The sequence below is a fragment of the Sparus aurata genome, chromosome 1, assembly GCF_900880675.1.
Source record: "Sparus aurata chromosome 1, fSpaAur1.1, whole genome shotgun sequence".
Classification (NCBI taxonomy): domain Eukaryota; kingdom Metazoa; phylum Chordata; class Actinopteri; order Spariformes; family Sparidae; genus Sparus; species Sparus aurata.
In genome coordinates, this window is record NC_044187.1 from 26073226 (window position 1) to 26098018 (window position 24793).

The 24793-nt window shown below is 39.5% G+C and overlaps 1 protein-coding gene across 5 annotated transcripts in view; it reads left to right on the forward strand.

The window, feature by feature from the left end:
* The window catches only part of LOC115581576 (zeta-sarcoglycan), a 377326-nt gene extending 368541 nt beyond the window's left edge, over positions 1–8785 (forward strand). For all 5 annotated transcript variants that reach the window (XM_030416802.1, XM_030416820.1, XM_030416785.1 and 2 more), the window contains one exon: positions 5979–8785. In XM_030416802.1, coding sequence (XP_030272662.1) covers positions 5979–6185 — 207 coding nt within the window. In that variant the 3' untranslated portion in view covers positions 6186–8785. The remainder of the gene's footprint in view (positions 1–5978) is intronic.
* The last annotated feature ends 16008 nt before the right edge of the window (positions 8786–24793 follow it).

Below are 24793 nucleotides of genomic sequence, written 5' to 3' on the forward strand. Positions count from 1 at the left end.
ACTTGTTCTTCCTCTTGATCTCCCCCCAAAGTCACTTTAACCCTCTTATCTCCTCTGCTGTCTTTTTTCCTCCACCTCCCTCCTCCTTTCATCCCAGGAAAAGGTTGTCCTTTCATCGCCATCTTCCTTCCCCTCCTCTCTCACATCTCGTTTTCGCCTGTTCCTCAGCTGTGCCAAAGGAAATCATCCATGAAAAATGTTTTGACCCTCCATAATTGCCCCTCCCCGCATGTTTCCCATCACCTTGAGCCACGTGCTTGCTAAATTGATGTGAGGTAGGGATGGGCCTGGACACACATACCCTCATACTGTATGCACACACCCAGCCACCCACCCAGAACTGTACAATGTTTATACAAATGTATTATTGACACACAGAGACAGACATATATGACACAGGCAGACACACAGATATCCTCATCATATGTATGCAGGGATTGGTCAAAACAATATGAACACATCCAAGTCTTTTGGGACTCATTTCATCAATTCATTCAGAACAATCATTTTTGAGTTTGCAATAATTATATTGTCAGGAAGAAGGAACACAGAATATGAGCTCTTGTCCAGTTGCAGAAGATACAGTCCCTGACTGTAAACTCAGTTGTTTTAAAAATTCATTTGTGCCTACCTCTATCAAACTTTTAAACAAAGCTGCTTGAGGCTGATGGGCTTGTGCAATGGTTTAATGGTGTGATGGGGTTGTGTGCCACATATGCTATATGCAATGTGTTTTACCAGGGGGTGGGTGCAGTATTTGTGATGTGCAATTTATCGTTTTGACTGACACAGCTGGTGCTGGTTTGTTTTCTGTAGTTTATTTTACTGTAACTTGGAGGCATTTATGTGCACAGCATTTGGGTCAAAGACCAATTTCCCTATGTGGTCAATAAAGTATATCGTATCACATCATAACAGATACAACAGATCTTATTCACACAGCTGTCATTTTTCTGTGATGTCAGGCTCGGGGTGGGAAGCAGTGATGTAAACATAGAAAATTGCTTCCTCATTAATCAGCAAATGGAAAGATTATGGCTAGTGAAAATCCATCGGGCCATATTTCAAGGTAAAACTACATATTTGATGACCCTTTACTAACCTTGAGATGGCAGCTAAATTAGCATTAAACCACTTCCTAGCTAACAATGCTGTTTGATAGTGCTACAAGTTACAATATGAGGAAAGATGGAAACTGATTTTTAAAATATAAGCAAACATCTTTTGTCGCCTGCCTTCCCACAGAAAACACCACATGATATATCAGAGTTGGGAAGGAAGTCAGTGAGCTTTACTAAACGTAACATGAATAAACCTAACACAAATATACCTAACACAGTGAGGAGAAGACATGTCACAGGGGAATCATACACACACATCCATACACACACACACACACACAGATGCAATGCAGGCGTGCTGCTGGGTAAGTGTAGATACAATTCACTTCTTCACAAATGCACTTCCTCTCAAACAATGATATATTCACAAGTCGCATGTCATTTCACACAGAGTCACTCTTGAAAACATACTCACAAGTGTGGAGACCCTCACATGCCGATAACAACAGGCCGACCTAATACTCACAGACACTTTAATTTGGGATGAATGTCAGCACTAATCCGACCTTAAGCTACAACAAATGACTTCTACTCCCTTTCCTCTATTTCCCTTCCCTCAGTCCATCCACCTCTCCTCTACTTTCCCTTACTTCACCCTGCCTGCTGCCGAGCTTCCATCCATTTCTATCGCTTTTCATCCGCCTTCCTGTCATCGCTCAGCTCCTTTCTATCAATCTCCTACTCACTCCATACCTCCTTCTAAATCACCATCTCCTCCTGCTGCTCTTTTTAATCTCATAATCAGCATCCTCTCCCTCCCTCCATGTTTGTCTCCATCCCAACTCTCCGCCGCCATTGTTATTCTCTCCCCTCCTCCCTCTGCAGTGATGTTTGCAGCGTTGTGGAAGAGAAACCTGTAATTTCATTGGCATTGCCTCACATAAACATGCTCTCACCTCGCCTCATGTTCCCATCCCATTGCCATGCCCAAGTTCATTTTAGGTTTTCCGTTGCTATGGCAAGCCGGCTGTTGGAATTAGATTGGGGATATGTTGCCAACCGTGACTGAGTCCTTCCTCTGTAAGGCTGTAACTGAGCCCTGGCAGCTTTTATTGGGGAGCCAAAGGGAAGATGACAGGTGTGCACCAGGGACCTGTTAAGGGCATACCTTGACATTTAGAGTTGTAGTGTGGTATTTTCCTTCGGCCAGCACATGGGGGTGAGAAGTGAGACATATTCCTTTTTTAGCACCTCTGTAAGTGTCTTGTTGTCAATATTACTTCTGTCTGCCTTATTAAAAAAGCAATGTGCACGGTGGGCTAATGAGATAGCCATGCCAAGTAGTTTCAAGGAGGCTCACCATGCTCTTGTTTGTTGTTGTTGTTTTTATTTGGATAATTTAATCTATTTATTTTTTGATAACAGAAGAACCTCAACTAAACCTTCTTGTGTCTGAGTCTTCTGTAGGAACTGGACAGTTATGAACATAACGCACAGGCTGTTTTATATTTATACTTACAAGAGCTGTGTGGGATTTATACTTATCAGTGAGCAGCTCCATAATCGTTCTAATATTCCTATAGGGACTGAAGGATTATCTCTTTTTTTTTTGTCTGGAAGAAATCATTAATTTGAAGGGTATGGCAGACGAATATATTATAATTTGCTTAAAGGAACATTCTAGTATTGTTCAACTTTGTCATATTCTAAAGTGTGGCTGACTAAACTGACTCTTGGTTGTGCTGACTTGTCACGTAACATCTCTTTATTGAAATTCTAGAAAAACTACATAAATCAACGCTAGTAGTGTACACCATAATATTTTGTCAGTCCAGTAGTTGAAAATACTGTTATATTCACCAAAATTATCAATTAAGACATAAGGTGATAGTTGCCGGAGTAAAAGGATTGGAAAAACACTGGAAGGATAAACTCAGAGCAAGACCCGACACATGAGGGCATGATTTCAAAATAAAACAGGAAACAAGAGAATATAAAAAACTGGGATCCAAACAATTTCCTGAGGAGAGAATCAGTGATTTCAACACTGGTGACGTTAATCCCCTCTGGTCAGTATATGTAATAAAAATGAAAATCATCAAAACCATCAAAACTATATCAGTGAATTTCCATCAATCAGCCAATTAATTGCTTGGCATAATCTCTGGTCACTAATATATTTAAAACTGTCAAGAACCTCTTGATATGAGAATTGAAAATAATACTACAGGACAGCTGTAGAGTTTGAGTGTCTCACTGTGTCTAAACCTCTGAGCTATTAGGGATGACACCATCTTTAAGGATACCTCAGTCAATTCTCACTGCTCTGGTTACCTGCCTCTCTGCCTCCAGGTTAATGGCTATAAGGTGGACTTCTTTTAACTGCACATATATTTAAAGGTAACATGAGCACACCTCTGCTCTGCTCCATCATGCAGAAAGAGAGAGAGAAAGTGTGTGTGTGTGTGTGGGTGTGTGTGTGTGTGTGTGTGTGTGTGTGTGTAGATATTGTTTATACAGATGGAGATGTGCCCCGTCAGCCAATGTGATATCATTAGTTATACTAATTGGTTCCTCGCTGTTGGGGTATATAAATCCCTCATTCCTCTCTTCTCCTTTTTTTCTTCCGTTCTTCTTATCTCCCTCTCTTTACATCTCCTCCAACCACTTCTGATTTGACATTTTCTCTCTGTCGTCCTTCTCTTATCCTTTCATCTGACTCCCTCTTTTTCTCCTCAGTCTTTTGCACTCATAGCTATTTTCCACACACTTTTTCACATCCTCTCCTCGTTTCTAAAATGAAGAGCATGAATAATGGGGATCCAGATGTCTGCTGAGATTATCATCTGGCCTTGGGGTGTGTGAGTGTATGTGTGAGAGGAGAGAGGAAGAGTAAGAGAGCAATGCTTTCTTGAACACTGAGGACTGAGGAGTAAATAAATAAGCAGGCGGAGCAGTCAATAGAAAGCAAGATTGTGTAATGATTCTCACTTGATACTGAGCTTGTATCAGTCTGAAGATGAGATGGGTGGACTGAAGGAATGCATGGAGAAGTACTGTTAGTGTCAGGAGGGATTGGGGGGGTTAGCAATATAGGGTAAGGAGGAGAGAGGATTGGGAGTGAGAGGAAAACAGAAGTTGCCTGTCTTTGAAGAACAAGAAAATCACTTCCGTCTCAGAGGGTTTCTGTCCATATCTTTCCTCATCTCTCTCTTTAATTTAGTTGTCCATGTTTTACAGGACACTCCCTCATTGTCAATGATTTTCATTAAATAGTAGTTCACTACTGTTTCTGCTTCAGCTTCTCTCATATTTGCTCTTGTCTAAATGCTTTCCATCTTCCCATGACTGCAATAACCCAACTTGCCATTTTAATGAATATAATTACCTTTTTGACAAGTTGCCTTTGTTTGCCTATCAAGTACAATACACACAGTTATATTTAACCCAGCATTGACCGCTGTCACCATAACGGAATACTCTCCAGCCCCAGGTTTGCAACTTATCAAGTTATCTTAATTTGGTGGTAATGTAAACGCAAATTAAGAACAGAAACTGTTAAGAACAGTATTAAATGAAATTATAAATGTTTTAAGAACATTATTTGACACAGATCAGGTAACTCTCACCACATTAATGTCCTAGGTTGACATTGGGCATCAGTCCTCACACTTATTTGCAATAAGTTCTACAACCACTGATACACTGTAGGCCTGTGGTCTATCAAGTTTCTCACTTTGCACACTCATTGTTTATCCAGCCTTGCACCCTCCAATATGTCTTGTTGTCTTATAAAGGTAATGAGTGTAGCTTTTTGTATCTTCTTCAGTGGATGACATTTGTTTTTTTTGTTTGTCCATTGCAGGTGCTTTTGTGATAAACTTGACTGGGCAGATGATCTATTAAATATATTGGCCATAAAAAAGCAAACTCTTTGGCCCTCCTTCCACCCAAACTGATTCTGACTCTGTTTAAGTGCCGTAAAGGTTGCTTCAGAAATCATGTAAGAAGGTTTTCTCCAATATTCTGACATCGAGTCAGTGAAAAGTACACTCATACATTGAAGTCAGAACACTGCAAAATTACCGAAGCGATAACTTGACTTGTATGTGCAGATAAAGTCTTATAAATAGGGTTATTTCTATCTTTGTACTCATTTTATCTTAATGAGCTGCTTGATTGTAGCTCGAGGATGAGGTCTTCTTTTCGCCTTCTTCTTAAATATAGCCTCTTGTTTCTAGGAAATTATCCAAAATCTTTGTAAGAGCTTTGTTGAGTGAGTTCAGTTGGTTGGCAGATTTTTCAGTTGCTTGAGAACATGATAATAAATATGATATTGCATTGAATTAGGTGGTGTAAAAGTAAGTCTTGTTTGCGGTGAATCTTCTTCTGTCTGCTTTCCCTTGTGTCTGTCATTCCCTGCCTCTTCGTCTTCCCCTCACTTCTCTCCCACTGACTCCCTTGCTTCTCTCCTCACCTATCTTGCCCTCTGCCTTGTTCACTCCCACTCTGCCTCTTCATCAAAGGAGAGCCGTTCTAAATAGAAATTCCCTCATTGTCTCTGTAGATCTTTCTTGATGACAACCCCAGACGACCACAGAGTGTATATTCATCCCCTACGGCAGTGTGCTCTCTTTTTCTTTGTATCCACAACCCCAGTTTCTTCTAATTTTTCCGAGACACAACTTTCTCCCCTTTTGTTTTTCTGTTATTTTAGGCGCCAAGACAATCCATATGAGCTCAGTCCCCTACAGCTTTAGCATCCACTCGCTGTGTATCCAATTTCATGTCTTCTGTCAAATTGTATTGTTTTATTATCTTTGTTCTTGCCTTTCCTCTTATTTGTTCTCTCTTCTGTTCTCCATCCATTGATCTCAAATCAAAGTTTTCTAAATCATCTCTCTTTTATGTTCACAGATCTTTCTAGACGCCAACACCATCAGGCTGGGTAACATTCCCTTTGGCAGTGCTGTGGACCCCCTGGAGGGTGCACCAGCAGGCACCACCTACACCAAACAGACTGTGTACGAGCTTTGTGCCTGCGCTAACGGCAAACTCTACCTTTCCCCGGCTGAGAAAGGCTCTACCTGCCAAACCACCAGTAACTTTTGTCTCTGGAGCTGAAAGTGGGAGATTGACAGACACCCAGGACATATGGACTACTAGAGTTTGAAGCTAATGCTAGCCAACATACTGAATCAACTTCGATTATGGCTCTGTGGAAAGCTAATGCCAGCTAACAGACCAAATCAACATGGATTGTAGCATGGCACGAAGTTCTTGTCTGTTAACCAATCGTATCATATGGATTACAGCCTGGCAGGAAGCTAGTGCTTGCTAACGGACCAAATCAACATGGACTGTGGCTTGGTGTGAAGCTAATGCCAGCTAAAGGACAGACTCAATATGGACAGGAGCTTGGTGAAAAGGTATTGCCAGCTCACCAACCAAATTAATATGGATTGGTCAGTAGCCAATGCTAGTCAAAAGGATGAATGACTCGGTGGGAAGCAAAAACCTGACAAAGTTAGCTGGTGGGTGCGACGCTATGGCCGCTCATGAACATCGAAGGACAGTCTCACTCTGAGGCTCTCGTTGGCTGTCTTTGCCATTGTTGAATTGCTGCCATGATGGTTTCTGAAAGTCACAAGGATTTAATTTTGGGATGTCCTGAGAACAGCAAACGCATTTACAATAAAAAGTGGGTTGTGTATTCACTGTATGAGCGTAATGTCCTGGAAGATGCACTTCTGCTTTTGTTAGGATAAACAGATGCGGTGATGGACTGCAGGCTCGCCAGCAAGGAGACAGACAAGAACTCCTGGTTAACCTGTCAGTTGGCTAACAGACATCAGTGTGCACCCTGGTTTTGCCCTTTGGGTCGCTAGCAAGTAAAATCAGACAATGGTTTAGTCTAATGGGAAGCTTAGGCTAGCTAACGGACCAATCTATACCAGAAAGGCCTTCCCCCTCCTCCCCCTTTAGTCTCTCAACCCAAACGTTGACATGTGACCCACATTAATCTACACCTGTTAGTGAAAATGCTCTCTGACCCCACTTTTCATAGGATAACTAATGCAAATAATTGTGCTAACACCTTGCATTCACAAGCTTTTTCCACAATTTATTTTCTACGTCTGCATTTATTTTATTTTAGTTCAGATCAAATGTTTTGCTTGTTATCTCTTAGTATATTGTTGTTTTTCCTTTCAACATCTCTGAAAATCTGTATCTGTCTATATTTTGCAGCTTTATCTTTTCTCTACCCTTCAGTTATTTTGGTCTGTGTGCGCATCTCCTTACACCAGACTGGTAACGGCAACGTTATTCTGCCTATCCACTCTTTCCACCAGTCTGGTTTCAAAAACAGAAAATATTGTTTTGTCTGCTTTCTTCCACTGGACTGTTTTTTTTGTTTTCTTTTGTTTTCTTTTTTTTAAATCTCTCTTTCTAACCGATACAGCTGCACCAGATGCAGCATCTCTCACTATCTGTTCTCACATCTTTTGGTGTCCACCTTTTTTTCTTTTTTTTTAGGATTCATTCTTTCTCGGCATATGATCCTTTGTTTTGTCAAAGACAGGAAAAAAGTGAAATAAGAAAAAGAAGAGGACAGAAAGTGAAGTCTTTTGGATAAGTGAGGGCTCAGGTGGGTGCTGTTGCAGATTGAACATATTTTGGCACGGAGCCAAACCTTCAACCAGGCAGAGGCCACATTCAGACGATGGCCAGACCAAATGTGGTCATATTTATGGAGTATTATACATGTTATCTTGTGTTCCTTGTCCATCACTATTCTTTTTCACTCTTTTTGTGTGACCTTTGTGCACTTCTTGCTTTTCTCGGTCATGTGTGTCATTGAGAGAAGATTCTGCTGTTTGCTCTCACTCTCCTTATTCTTCCGTCTTTGCTGCAGTACTTTTAATTTCATTCATTACTCAGCCTGCTCAACACTCATACCCATCACTCACCAAAAGCTGTTGTTGTCTTGACATCCTATTTGTTATTCCTTCACTCTTTAATCTTCTTTGGCCATCCTAAAGTGAAATATCAGGAAAAAATGTCCCCCCGACTTCACACTATGCCCCCTTTCAAAGGTCATAGAACCTAAATCAGAAAAGTAAAGAGTCCAGAATATTATTTGGGGGGTTATCTTTTATGTATTCAATCAGTCTCAGATGGGGGGATCAGTGTGAAGGGCCTCCACCTGGCTAACCTAGCGCCCAACCTCTGCCATGGCTGGAAATAATAGGAAAACAGCAAATTTGTGTGGCAGAAATCCCCCTGGCGGAAAATGATGAATGGATTTTGGTTGTATGTGTATGGACTCAACTGGATAAAGGCCCTGAGGCGTACTTTCTTTTTTAAAACAAAGTGATACACAGGTGCCTTTGCTGCTGTTGGTAAAAGCACATCACAGTCTGAACGTTCACACTACCCTCAGTGGACCATCTGCAAGTGTCTCTGGAAAAATCTATGTATTTATCAATCTACCTATCTATCTATTTAGTTTCCTGTCTTTTTCCTCCCCTTCTCTCCTGGTTTTGTAGAACTCTCAGTATATCCAGCTGAAAAAAAAGAACAATTCAATCCTGGTTTAAAGTTTAATTTTTCTGATGTGTTCCGTATGGTTTTATTCTTGATAATAAAAAAGCACAAATTATGCCATGTATATAACAATACCTATCAAATACAAAATAAAATAATATTGTTTTTAAACAGAATCTTTTGAGTCTTTGTAACTATCACTTTAATATTTCTAACGGCATGTCACAATCATTACTAGTTTTCTGACATCTCAGTAGCTAACTAGCTATCTAGCTAGTTACATTGGTATTGCTGATTTGTTCATTACAGTCTTGCATTTTAGACATATTTCAGTGTTGTATTACCCCCTTTGATGGCATATGATGTCAAAGGCCTTTTGGTAAGTGGTAAATAAAGGAGTGTGCATGTTTCAAAATAGTGATATCGAAAAACATGACTTCAGGGTGACAGGGTGGTTGACAGAGACAGACATGACAGTCCCTCAAGTTCCCTTTGATACAGTTATCAGTGACTACTAGCCCCTGATGTTTCTTTGCTTCTCTGTGACTGCTTGCTGTATAAGTTTCAGTGAAATGTACCCAACTACATCAGCGCTATGCGCTGCCCCGTAATCGCAACGCTGCCAGCAACAACTATTAACCTTAACAAAAATCTGCCCTAAAGACCCCAGAATGCATGCATTGATTGCCATGGCTAACAGATCGCTCCTGGCCATAGAAAGGAGAGATAAAACATTTTTGACTTTAGTAGGTGGATGACTAAAGACAAGCACACATAAGTATTTACCAAATAAAAAATAGTCTGAAGGAGTGGTACAAGAGTTTTGTTTGGATTATACAAGGGTTATGAAACTCCCCTATTTTATCGCTCTCTGAATCAGCTGCTTTACTCTCATCAAGGCATTCTTAATGAGAGGTTTCAGCTCAGCCTCTGGTTATGTTGTCTGCAGCAGACTTGCCCTGATAGAAAAAGAAAACGTGATGATTCACAACATCACAAATCCTCCGGCTGTCTTCCTGTCACTGTTTCTCCTTCCTTGTGACTTTGGATCTTCATCATATTTCTCCACTCTCTATATTCAGTCCATGCATTGATATATTTGGTATTACAGTTAATACATTTTCTTCTAGGGGAAGAGTTTAGATCAGTATTAATCCATCTCTCTTTTGAACACTGTTTATGTTGATTTAGCCACTTTTCATTCTCCTGTTTTTCTGTTTCTGCTTATCTTTTACTCCTTTTACTTCTGTGACGAATGCTGCCATTTCTTCCCTTCTCCATCTCCTCTCACCTCTTACATTTTCCCCTCTTACAAGTTTTGAAATGAATTGTTGAAGTTTTGCAAAATCAGTAATCAGCCATGAAATGGAACATCTTTATAAACACTCACACACACACACACACACACAAAGGGACAGTCCAAAAATACACACTGTGCATATACTTTCCCATAAGGGTACTGCGCAGCACACAGGAGCCAGCACTTTATTTAATGTCATTTCAAATGTGCCCATTGACCCAGAAGCCTGTCGACAGTAATGGGATAACTTTATGAAAGTGAGCGCCAGCTGTATTTCAACCCCTTTACTGTAGCATGCAGACTTTCTCTGTGCTCAGCACTTGTCCTTATTTAATTTCACATTGTTTTATTTTACAGTGTTCAGACTCATTTTTCTTCCAAGTTCCTGCAGTTTGCCGAAAGTGATCTCTTCATCTACATACAGAAAGAGTTTAGTACAGTTTACTTTTGAGGTGCACCCATGAAAAAGTTTGACTGATATAGAGCAATGTTCATCAAACGACAGAATATGCACAGCTACAGTCTGTATGTGTAAAGACATTCTGCGTGACAAAGTAAACAATACATTAATGTTTGTTTTGTTTGATCACTTTTCACCAGGGTCACCTTGTGGTCCAAACACAAAAGGTATGAGAGAATAAGCCTAAATAAAACTCTGGTGTGAGCCTGCCACGTTCATTCTGACACTGACCTGATCTCATTCAGGTATTTTCTTGATCAACCTCATTATCAGCATCATGGACTGCTGAAGTCTCAGACCTCTCATCACTGATACAAAATTCACCCAGTCTGAGGTCTATATAGTATTGATACAATACTGGGTTATTTCAATCCAGTACAAATAGATAGAAAACCATCCGTCAGAGAGTAGGGGTTTTTTTTTTTATCCTGAACCCCAACATTAATGTAAGAATACACACTTTCTCATCCTATTGGTAAAAGTTTAAGTTGAGCTGATACTGAAAAATAGCAGTCCAGTCACTCAGATATGATTTCAGCAATAATCCACGACTTAAAATCCACACAGAAAGAAAGGGGTCTGAGGACGTGGAGCAAAACCCACCCTTAGTTTCTCAGGTTTTGCAGCAGACTTTGTAGGTCTCCAACCAAAAGTCAGTCTCTTCTACTCACATATAATACTAATTGTACAAAGAATACTAATTGAATCTATGGACTCTCTAATTTGCACATTCAATCTTGCAAATTTTGAAACCAATGAATTGGCAAATTGGATAAGAAACACAGCATCCATTTATAATATCTTAAAGGTTTTTACTGCAAAATCCATAGAGAGCTCATCTATCACGTCAGCTTGAACAAATGAGACTCAGCCTCTTTTATGAGTTTGCAACAATGCAACCTCATTTCTTAGTTAGCAAGGTGGACAATAAGGCCGTAATGATTTATTAACATGCAGGAGAAAAACTCAGGCTCCAAACCCTTAAGAGCCACTTGAGTGGCAGGAAGGTTTACGGTAAAGAGGTAGCTAATGAGAATTCAGCTGCATGGCAGAAAAAGTGGGATGACTCATGAAAGGATTGCTGTGTATTTATAGTATTGTCCTGAGTTTTTATTGGTAAAAGTTAGTTATTTCCTATCACTCAGACCATGCTGGGTATAAGACCGGGTGTCTGATTGTAATGAGGTGGAAGCAGAAACCTCAGAGAACTAAAACCTAGTAATGTTAACCTAAAGTATCTGTTACAAGAGAAACATTATACATAATAATTTGGGAGAAATAACATTACAATTGATAACCTTTACAGCCATATCAGATCAGTAAGTCTATCTGCCTTTTTCTTATTCTATGGCCTGTTAAGATATTTGTATACATGAATGCTACCTGTCAAAATGATCAGTTTTCCATGTTATATGTATTTATAACATGAAGCATATTCTTGATTTTTCGTAAAAAACACTTTTCAACAATGAAATACTAACTCAGGTGTTACAAAAGGATGGAAACAGACTGGTTGTGCTAAAGAACAGCAATATGATAAAACCTTGACACCACACTCACCTCTCAAGTCTTCTGATTGGAACATATTGCAGCCACCATCAACATCTTCACTTTCATATTGTCAGTGGAATCCTGCAATGTGAGTAACAGGCTGTGGGTTTAGAGAGCTTCCCAGTGAATAATACAAGATAGTGAAACAGATAGTAGTATGGAGGAGATGGACGTGTCAGGAGAGGAACATCATGTAGGAAATTGAGCCTGAGCACAAAATCTGATTTGAAATAGGACAGCTGGATGGAGAGACAGCACAATGGAGAGCATTAGTAAAAAAGTGATCATGATTATGTTTACATTAATGTATAATTACCTTGAAATAAGAACTTTAGTTACCTTAAAATGAGCCTTTTATATCAACCCAGGGAGCAGATCGTCTTCCACAGCATCCGCCATGTTTCTGTTTATGGCCAAACACAACAATGGCTTTAAAGAAGGCCTTTCATATTTTTAGTGGCCATTTGTTTAAACCTCTGGTGGGATGAGCTGACAACATCATGTGGCGACGCTGTAAAAAAGAAGTTGGTGTCTTGACAACCATGTGCATGCTCAGTAGCAGCTTGTGGGAAAAGGGGGATTTTAATCTTGTCAAGGTTGCCAAGAAAGCTGCCCAATGGCAAGGCTTGCCTATAAGGGCTTTGCTTCTACTACATGTTTGGAAGAAGAGGTTAAGGTGAGGGGTATTCAGTTGGTTGTAATCTGCTACTTCACTTATAGATGAAACTAAATCCGACACACTGTGTCTTGAAGAGGAGAAAACAAATATTTTGAATAAAATATTCTCATATGAAGAGCATTATGCTATAATGTTGACAGCCATCAGATATTACAATAGTAATATATAGGTGTAGGAGACAAAGACGAACCCTGGTATATGGGTCAATGTGCTCCTGAGGACATTATTAACATAATTACATAACTTGTTGTAAAACTTTGTTTATGCACAGTGATGTCCCGCTCCAGCTTACACAAAGCTGAAAAGCCTCCTGAGGAAATAACTAAGGACTGCCCGTGCCTAAAACTCCAAAAATCAATGGACCAATGATGTAACTGCATCACTCAGTCAGGGACAGACTTTGGCATAACAAGTAAGTGAGAGCTAAAAGATGAGCCTTCCCCAACCATCACTATAAAATGGATTTCTTCCCCTGAGATTAAACAATCAACAATTAAGATCAGGGGGGTGGTGATTAAGATGGAAACACAACGATTTTAGGGGCTTATAATTAAGTTCTCATCTATTTTCCATTTGCAAGGTAAAATTAGCGCTCATGAAATTACATCAGCAGATAAACAAGGAAGCAAAGAGCTCTGATTGGCTGACCAGGGGTTTACCTGGCCACTGGGCCTTATCAGAAAATATGGCCTTCAGGTGCCTTACCACCTTCACTTTTCTTAGTGTGAACAACAATATATACAAAAAAAAATTAACATTACTATCTATTACTAGACATGTTGTCCACTTTACTATGATATTGTGACAGTGGTTAACTTACTGTGTCGCTGTGTCAAGTGGCAGCAGTAAATCTGAGCTGCCCCGACAAACCTTGCTTTATCTAAGACACTACTGCACTTGCACACACACAAATACAAAGAGGAGGTCCCTGCATTGTCAGTGGATGATGAAAGTGTGTATTTGAACGACAAGCACTGTCAAAGCCGGCAGAGGACAGAGATAATATTCCCTCATTTCCTCGTCGCAGGTTGAGACACATTACCGAGGAGAGCAGAATGGTTCGGTTAATCACAATGCACGACGGAAGAAAGGAGGGGAGAGAGGGGGATGAAATGGAAAGAGGTGGAATGACGGTGGAGAGGTGGAAGTGAGATAAGGCGCCCTGTCCCCATGAATGGCCAACACATTTTTGGTCATTTCATAACCAGAGGCACAATTGTGAAATGGGTTGAGGTGGGAGGACTGAATTATCTGTTGGTGTTGTGAGGGCTGGCGTCAGTCACGGCCGCTTCAATCAGTTTCTGCCATAGCCATAGCATACTGAAAGCAGCTGACTTAATATATAAAGGGAAAGGAAATATTGCTCCGATGTGATCAAGGTTGTAGGCCTGCTTATGTTCCTTTAAAAGTGAAAACTCTTCAGGGGGTTTACAAAAGCCTATCTGCCATGTCCTCTTCATCCATCAGCTGCTCTGCCTTAGTCACGCTTCGGCTCATGGTAATTATGTGTTTAAGTTTGATGTTTGATGTAAGCAAGCATGCAATAAGACTACAGGATTGTTGCAAACAGGAAAAGGTAAAAATCTGTTTATGATTGCCAAAAAATCCAAAATAACACTGCTAACATGATTGGATTGGATCTTGAAAATGATGGAAATCTGATTTTCAGTTATGAAAAATCAAATCTAGTCATGGCTTCAGAAACTTGAACTCATAGATGAAGACAGTAGAGTGTGAAGTGTGGCGATCCTGAGGAAGTTCGGTGATGTGGAGAGGAAATAAAAGTTTAAAATGGCCTGGTGATCTGTGTGATCTATTACTATATCCCCAGGATGTTACAGCGCTGGTCTTGTACTCACTGCTGATGTGCAGTCCATAAACTCTCTAAACTGTGTAGAAAATCTGTTCGTACCCACTGACTAAGAAAATAAAGAACACACAGTCAGTGAAGTCATTCTTTGTGTTACTTCTCCATTTTTATGTGTTGCTGCTTCACCATCAGCAGGGTATCTAAAGATAACACACATGTTCTGCACGTGGTCCAAAAGAATTCAGGTGTTGAATAGCAACTCAAAGCGCAGTCTTTAATCATCAGTCTTAAAGCTAGTCTCAAAACAGACATGATGTTGTTCATGTAAATTTAAAGTCAAGTCTCATTTTGTTGCCCAAAATTACAAATCAAAGCCTTTATTTGACAATCTGTACCACATGTAACACTCAGTGATTGGATGGACAGTCAGACACCAGATATGTTGAATATGTCATGTTGACAGATATAGCAATGGTAAAATGGAGTTTGATGTCTTGCTAATTCCAGGTTTCTGGTAGGATCTGGACCACACAGAGGCTTTAGAGGATCACATTGTTTAGAATTCATGAAATAGTTGAAAGAATCTGGTCAGGAAAGTTTTTGAGGAAAAGATCTTAAGGCACTGCCCGTTACAAGCAACTGTTTTTCATATCGACTTATTTGCACTAATTCGAAAAGAAAGTAGTTTATACGGTTTTGATACAGTTGCCACCACCCTTTGAACAAGAGCTGAACTTAGTTTACTTGTTGCCCGGGAAAACTTAGAATCTGGTAGCTTTAAGTGCATTTAAATGTTGATGAATGCACAGTGAAAGATATGTAAACCTCTCAAAGGCATTGTTTTTGCTTTAGTTCCAGTGAAGGCATACACTCTGCTAATAAATACATTATACGGTATGTTAATCTGTATAAAGCTGCAAAAAACTAATACTATTATCCACAATTAAATCTTATTACTGTTTTTAATAATCTGATAATCTAATAAGTGTTTGTGTGTTTGTGCGTTTGTGTGTGTGTGTGTGTGTGTGTGTGTGTGTGTGTAGGTGTGTGTGTGTGTGTGTGTGGGTGTGTGTGTGTGTGTGTGTGTATGTGTGTTCAAAGTAGAGGAGGAGCTTCAGCCTTTAAAAGAATGAGAGGAAGGGGAAGCTAAGAAGTAAAGACTGTGGCTGGATTGACCTGATAATTCTACACATGCATTCTTGTCCTTTGCCTCACATTGTAACTATGACTCAAATCTACATGTACTCCTCTCTTCTCTCAGGTAAGTCTGTCATTTTTAAATTCTCTGCATTTTTACCTACTGTAGCTTGTTTACAAATGCCGTTGCTGTTAGAAAGTTTCTTTGAGTCATTTAGTCTCGTACTTTGTGAAAAAAGGGATTTTTTGTCGTCACAAAATAAGAAAGATCAATACTTTCTTTAATGTGTGTTCATGCATTACATTACACACTTATTACATTATGACAATGACAAACGATGTGTCCCTTATCTCCACTTGCAGCTCTGAGTATTGTGGAGATGAAGCATCTCAACATAAATGGACGTGTTGGGGAAAGTCTGGAAATCAAATGCTCAGACTGGGACAGTTGGACTAATGCAAACTATAATGTGAAGTACTTTTGTAAGAGTCCATGCAAAAAAGACAAAGACATCATCATCAAAGCAGCAATTGGAAAGAGTAATTCTAATGGTCAAATACAGTTGTATAACATTGCAGATAGTCGATGAGCCAGGGGGGTTGACCGGTATCATCAGGGGGACAAATGCTAACGTTGTTTTTTGGCAAGGTATACACCCCTAGTACTAGAAAAATCACGATAGCAGTGCAGGGGTGGTAGCGAAATCACTTTTTTCAGCTCATGAAGTTACTAACCCCCTAAGATAAATTCCGTTTTTGAAATCTGGTGTATATCTGGTTTGGGCTCATGGTAGGGATATTGTCAATATTCTATAATATGGTGCTTGGTATCGTTGGAAAGGGGACCTTTTAGGCTTTTATTTAAGCCCAGTACTGAATCTGTCTGACAAACACAGACGTCACATGACTTCTTTAAACCAGAAATAACACACATTTTCTCACAATTTCCGCCAACACTGTATGCTATCTTTTATCCCTGTGGCATGAAAGAACACCAGGGACAAACTCAACAACTTCAATACTCAAGGCACTCTGATGATTCAGAAAATGTATAATATACCCATACTATTTATTTGTTAGAGCCCTAAATTAGACTTGTGCAGCCAACACAGTCTTTAAAATAGAATGGAGCCAATAGAATGGACAAATACAATACCCTATTAGTCCAGGGCCAAATGGCCTATTTATTCATGTACAGCTGTAATAAAAAGTAATTGTTTCAGTAGTGCTGTCAACGTAATACTTGTAAGTGGTTTAACAAAATGTTTCTATCATGTATTTTGATAATCACACACTTTCAGTTAGAATGTCAGAAAGTAGCTCATGCACGGAATGTTGATGGATTTTGACAGTTTGACAAGGTTTTTCTCAGTTTTGTGAAAAGATCGTTGGTTGAGTTGAGTGGTTATAACAACACTACCAACTATGCCATCTTCAATCAACTTCCAATGAGTTCCACAGGTATTAAATTTAAGTACAAAATGCTTTTTCTCTTGTGCTTGTGAATTGATGGGGAATAGACAGAGGGAGATTATACCTATAGCTGTACCTGTAACAGTAGCTAATGTTAGCTTGGTGTTTTTTTGAAGGCTAGCTTTCTAGCAGGCTTGCTAGCTTGCAGGTTAAACCATAGACATATATACATAGACACCTCATTGAGCGCTGGACTGTATGTCGATGTCGCCGCCATATTGGAGGAGGCAGCTCCGCCCTGTGAACTAATACAAGTCATTGGAGTGAACTTCAGAAAGCTCCTTGTACAAAGTGCTATAAGTTAATGTGTCTCATTTACACATTCACACAAGTACAGATATATTAAGGAAACAGAGAGGAACCAAAAACGTCTGTAACGTTCTCTGATGATTATAAACGTTAACTACACCAGTGGCGGCTGGTGACTGAAAAAATTTGGGAGGACAGGAGGAAAACCAGTCCACGGTGTCATGTTATTTTATACAAGTCAACTGCTTATCCCTACTTTCTTATATTCAATGAAAAATAAGCAATAAAACAATGACTTACAAGACTTCTTTAAAAAACATTTTATTAAATGGCAAAAGGCTGTTGTTGTTGGCTGTTGGTGTGTGAACGACACAATCGGTTAACATGGGCCGGTGTGTCCCCGGCCAAATAATAATGTACAGTTGGCTAATATACAAGACAAAAAAAATACCAATGTGTACCCCTTCTGGGATTTGATCCCCAGTCACCTGTGTGGCAGGCAACTGCTCTACCCACTGTGCTACTGCAGTAGTCAATGTACATACTTCACGACAGCACAGGACATCACACTCATCACTCATCACAATCAGCCAAAACAACTGTGTTGCTGCTCTGAATTGTGTCCCGGTCGTGCCGCTAACGTTATGTCCTCCAGCAGGACGAACTAAACGAAAACTATGAATTATCTTTCTGACTGCTTCTCTCTGATTTCTCCGAACAGTTTTTTTTCTTTCAGAAATGTGCTTATATTTCCTTTGAAACCGATTCCAATATCGCTGAAAACTCCATATTTCTTGTCCGAGCATGGCTGGCAGTGAAAGCTGTAAAATACATAGAAGTATTTTTTGTTTACGGTTGTATAAATGTGAGAATGAAATTTAGAAACTGTTATTGGACCAACCTGCTGTCAATCTTGTATTCTGGTTGCTGATTGGTAAGGGAGGACGTCCTCCCTTAGCGTGTCATTTTACGTGTCTTAGCCAATCATAGATCAGCATGAAAAAATCCTAAATGCATTGAGTGAATGGAAGGAGATCCCTCCCACGGAGGACAGAAGCCCTCCGTCCTCCTCTAGCCCCCACCTTCCTGCTCCCTGCTCCTCTCACAGACTGCTCCGTCTCCTCCGTCTGCAGCTGTCGCTGTTCAACCGTTTTAAGTGGATTTTCTTCCAAAGAAGAAACTTTTTTTTTTTTTTTATGATATAATATACATAACAGCGGTCCTCAATAGGCGGCCCCCGGGCTGCATCCGGCCCACCGGCCTCCTGTTTGTGGCCCCCATACTGTTATTCCTTCACCATGTGTTTTGTTTGGGTCAGCACGTGTACACCGGGACTTGTCTCCATGCCAACGTTACAAAGACAGCTGGGTCACTCACCGCTGCGATCGCAACTTTTAACTTTCACTTTCGTTTTCGGAGCAGCTCGCGTATTCACATTTTGCCGGTGGCAAGAGATTGAAATGGCGTGTTCCAAGTAAACTGCTATAATAAAGTGGACAGTGAGAAACGGCAACTCATAGAAGTAGGAACTTGAAATTTCTATTCATTCTCCCTCCGACCAGGACAGAACCCACGGATCTGACAGTGCAGCAGTGACACACACTTATGTTGTTTAACATGTTTTAGCAAGTCTCATCATACATTATCACCTGTGGCGTAACGGACGGGGAGTTCGTCCCGGCAAACACCCTTTCACTCACGGTGCCAAAATTTGTATCATCCTTGTTAAAACTCAACATCATTTAATCACAGAACAAATGACGTGAATTAACCCACAACCATCTTACATATCATCTTATTCACAAACACATTCACGAATCATAATTACACCAACATCAACAGAATACCCAAGAGTCATTGCGCCACAGTCCACAAGGGGCGTTACAATATGCCAGGAGAAGCTGTGATGAAGATTTCCAGTTTGAAACGGCATTATGAGACCAAGCATAGGAATTTTGAAGAGACATTTCCTCAAAATTCAGAGATGAGCACAACACAAATAAATGCACTGAAATCGTCATATCAAGCTGCAAGCAGGATTCTTGTCACATCTATGTCACAATGAAATAAAATAATGCATGATGAACTGATGGACACAATGTTTGAAGGCAAACAAAAAGAGTAAATATTCAACTATGTATTTTGATTTATGTTAAAATGGAAATTACATTTTATTTTAGTTCGTATTTTGTTGTTTAGAATGAAAAGGACATTTTGTTTTGAATATTACAGTATTATTACATGTGGCCTGGCCGACCTCAATACATGGACCTTTGAGTCATTAAAAAAAATCTTTGTGGCCCTTTAAGGTTTGTATTTGAGTACCCCTGATATATAATATTTTATAAATGATACTGAGATTTGGTAATGATTTATTTCAACCAGTTACTCTTTCTTAAAAAAAAAAATTGATCTTCCTCTTGCCTCTCAAAAATAGAGGAGGACCAACCTCCTCTGCCTCTATGGACGAGCCTCCTCTGAACTACACCTTATATGTTTAGTATACAGGTCGGCACCAAACCATTGTATAATATTTTATGAGTGTTTACAGCTGCTGATGTATGTAACGCTGTAACTGTGATGATACATGACAGTTAAATATTTAATCTGTGTCTATAATAACCACATCCTGACATGTAAATGTGACATCTTCCTACCATACTGTCAACTTGTTTCATTACATTTAAGTTTCAATAAGGACAACTGACTGCATAATATATGAATCAGACGCAGAAATACTTTATTGATGCCCGACGGGATATTGCAGCATTACAGATGCTCCCATTAAAAAAGTCAAGAATATGCAGAAAAATAGTACTATAGTACTACTATACTAATAATAATAATGAAAACTATATTGTTGTATATATATATGTTGTGTTTGTTGGTGCTATGGACCTCTCATGAGATGTGTCCCTAATAAAGATTGAATTGAATTGAATTGAATATATATGGTGCATATCTATAATAGTAGCCTGCTGCAACTTTACTTTTATTTTTTTTTACCATTAAATGTTATTGCATACATTATCATATGTTATAATGTTCTGTCATGGAGTATATCTTTTCACTGCTGGAAAAGAAAGAAAGGCTCACGGCTGTTGCAGTTTCTGACCTTGATTTGCAGACTTTGTTAATTTTTTGTCGCCATGATTGTTATTGTTAGTACTTAGATCATCAAAAATCACTGTCTTTATAAAAACGATGTTGGTGTTTTTTATTTACACAGATGTCAGATTTACATGTCAGGATGTGGTTATTATAGAAACAGATTAAATATTTAACTCATGTATCATCACAGTAACAGCATTACATACATCAGCAGCTGTAAACACTCATAAAAACATCAAAATCCATCCTGTGGTTTGGTGCCGACCTGTATACTGAACATATACGGAGTAGTTAACGTTCATAATCATCAGAGAACGTTACAGACGTTGTTTTTGGTTCCTCTCTGTTTCCTGAATATATCCGAACGTGTGTGAATGTGTAAATGAGGGGCATTAACTTATGGCACTTCGTAGAAAGCACATTATAAAGTTCACTCCATTCACTCGTATTAGTTCACAGGGCGAAGCTGCCTCCTCCAATATGGCGGCGACATCGACATACAGTCCAGCGCCCAATGAGGTGTCTATGTATATGTCTATGGGTTAAACAGTGTAACAGTAACTGCTACAGTGCAGGCTAGCTAGCTACATCAGTTGGACACCTTCGACATTTCTAAGAGGATGTAGGTGACATCAGGTTAAGCTTATGATGGGTTGGGTTTAAGTATTGTCAAGTAACAAACCTTTTCTTTCTTTTTTCAACACAATTGGTCATTAACCTGTAATGTTTACATCACCACCCTTGTGATTTTGTTTTTAGTTACTGTGAGAAGCTATTCTGTCCAGCTTCATCTGTAATGTTTTCTGTGGCTTTCCTTTTCAGAGTCTCTAACCCTCTTTTCATTGTGAGGAGGCTCTGGCATTTTCTGTTATTCTTGGGACTTCTTCTTCTCCAAGGTCTTTAGCAACATCTGTAATACTGGCATAGTTTCTCACTTTGGCTGCGTCAAGCAATGTTTTCCAGGATTCATATCCTCCAACTTTATGTAATGAGCTATGATGCGTCTAGGTGGAAAAGCCATGCAAAAACCAATGGGAATGTGTCGTTCGGCTGTCATCCCTCGGTCAGGTTGGTCCCAGAGAAATTTGACCCTGTTCGTGTATAGGGATTAGACCTTAGACCCACAAAATCAAGCCCGACCCGACCCTGTGTAGTTGTGTCCAAGCCCGGCCCAGCCCGACACATTAACTGTAATTATGAGCCCAGCCCAATTTAAACCTGACAATTTGTTAATACGTGGGCTGTTATAACTGACATTCTCAAATACAATTCTGAGTTGTTTGAACTAATCTGTTTAGAATTATCTGAAGGAATAATGCAACAAGTGCCGCACTTAACACACTCGACAAAGACACATTAACTAATTTTGTGCGGACCACTTTTTTCAGTAACGAGTAATCGAAAGCGTTAATATTTCCAAACCAGTAATCAGATTAAAGTACTTATTCAAGTCACTGTGCGTTACTATTATTTTTGTCATTTTCCTTAGTAAAAATATATATTTTTGCTCACTTGCGTCTCGGGGAGTGATGTCACGTATGTGACAAGCCACGTTTTTCAACATGAGGTCAACTCACGTGTACACCATGCAGCAACACAAACACATACAAAAATGAAGGGAGGAGATAGATGCGCTTTTTCTAGCTGGAAATACACTCATTATTTTGAGTTATTAAAAAAACAACACACAAATGCTTGATCAAGGGCCCGGCACGGCCCAAGGATAGTGGAGGAAAATCTTGGGCTCTGGCAGAGAATCTTAACTCTAATAGGGATCAATTAAAGACGGCCGATGCGTCTAATTGTTGGTTTGCCTGGAGAGCTTTTAATTGTGTAATATGTTTGTAAGAAAGGAGAGAAATTGTGGCATACTAGCATTGCAACGTAGCATGCTAGCATGCTAGTTAATGATTTTATCAAGTAACTTTCAAACAAGTAACTTTCTGTGATCAACAATGTCAGTAAATGGATGGGCTGTGCCATAGCAGTAGTTTTGTGGTGGTGTTTAACACGAGTGGCATGCGGGCCCTTTACATTTAGAAGCAAGAATGAACAAGGTGACAAAAGCGACATAAGGGACTGAGGTGTGGACAAGGCAGACAGGGCGGATTTCCCTCTTTGCACGCTTTTGGTCTGAACGCACAGTTACACTGTTTAACCTGCAAGTTAGCAAGCCTGGTAGATAGCTAGCCTTCAAAAAACACCAAGCTAACATTAGCTACTGTTACAGGTACAGCTATAGGTATAATCTCCCTCTGTCTATTCCCCATCAATTCGCAAGCACAAGAGAAAAAGCATTTTGTACTTAAATTTAATACCTGTGGAACTCATTGGAAGTTGATTAAAGATGGCATAGTTGGTAGTGTTGTTATAACCACTCAACTCAACCAACGATCTTTTCACAAAACTGAGAAAAACCTTGTCAAACTGTCAAAATCCATCAACATTCTGTGCATGAGCTACTTTCTGACATTCTAACTGAAAGTGTGTGAATTTCAAAATACATGATAGAAACATTTTGTTAAACCACTTACAAGTATTATGTTGACAGCACTACTGAAACAATTACTTTTTATTACAGCTGTACATGAATAAATAGGCCATTTGGCCCTGGACTAATAGGGTATTGTATTTGTCCATTCTATTGGCTCCATTCTATTTTAAAGACTGTGCTGGCTGCACAAGTCTAATTTAGGGCTCTAACAAATAAATAGTATGGGTATATTATACATTTTCTGAATCATCAGAGTGCCTTGAGTATTGAAGTTGTTGAGTTTTGTGTCCCTGGTGTTCTTTCATGCCACAGGGATAAAAGATAGCATACAGTTTTGGCGGAAATTGTGAGAAAATGTGTGTTATTTCTGGTTTAAAGAAGTCATGTGACGTCTGTGTTTGTGTTTGACAGATTCAGCACTGGGCTTAAATAAAAGCCTAAAAGGTCCCCTTTCCAACGATACCAAGCACCATATTATAGAATATTGACAATATCCCTACCATGAGCCTAAACCAGATATACACCAGATTTCAAAAACAGAATTTATTTTAGGGGGTTAGTAACTTCATGAGCTGAAAAAAGATTTCGCTACCACCCCTGCACTGCTATCGTGATTTTTCTATTACTAGGGGTGTATACCTTGCCAAAAATCACTATGAGACTTTGTCCCCCCAGATGATACCGATGGCCCAAATTTGGGGCCCTGGCTCATGGACTAAGAGGGTTTATTTGTGACCTTCACTAATCTCCAAATGTTAGACTCTGGTACATATTATTGTGGAGCTGAGAGGACTGGCCCTGATTTATTCATAAAGGTGAATCTTAAAGTTACAGATGGTGAGTAAATGCTTTTCATAAATTTTTTTAAATAAAATACAATTCCCTTTCCAAAAGTATCTATAAAGTTGATGGACTAATTACAGTTTTTATTGATTGCTTTGACCTGTTTAAACAAACTGGAATCAACTTGGTTTTCATCATCACTGTCTCAGCAGAGCACAAGACACCTCTTGCAAATGTGTTAACCCTTTCTCATTGAATTGACACATTTTCCCCACCCTTTTGCAGAACAGTTAACACGGATGTCATTCAAGCAGTCCAAACTCCATTGTTTTAGCTATGGTAACCAAACAGAAACCATCTGTTCCTAACTATTAGAAACTACCTACATCAGTATGAAATCACTAAAGCACCTGTTTGACACTCCTAAACACAAATCTTCAATGAGCAATCAGTCTGCAGGCCTTAAAAAGTGCAGCGGCTGTGCTGTTTTTTGCCAACATGGATTGAAGAGGTCTAAGGCGGATGAGAGTGAGAAATAGGTGCAGAGGAATGTCAAGGTTGGATGGCATGCAAGAAGATGTTTCCCTTGGTTCATTGCAAGAGAGGATAATGAATGTGATGTGGATGAGGCCATGTGGCCCCATCGTCAAGACAGAAGGGACTGAGTATCAATAGTGGCTATTTCTCATACTCAGTATACTACAGTACTAGATAGATTTTATTTTGGTTTCCATGTATTTTGTGCAATATTAACAGTATTTCAGTTTTCAGCCACAGTTCGAAAAAAAGAATCAATGGAATCAAAAAATGCATCAAAGAATTTCTGATTCTGGATTCAATTATTTGCAAGAAGGCAAATTTGACAACAAATGGCACTGGCATGAAAGCTACATAGAGTAATGATAAGCAATGGTGCACCGATTCGCACTGAGTGCTGTATTTTGAATTTTGTTGTCCACTGTGTAATGGTTGATTGGAAGAGCTCATACACTTGTTTGCAAGTTGTGTTGATTGAAGGCAAAATTAGCTTTTGTTGCATATTTTAAATGTTTTGGCACGGTTAGAGCCTTTTGCAAACAAAATGAGTCATTTTGACCATGAGTGCCGCTGTTTCGGCCTGTGTGTTAACTGTTTTGA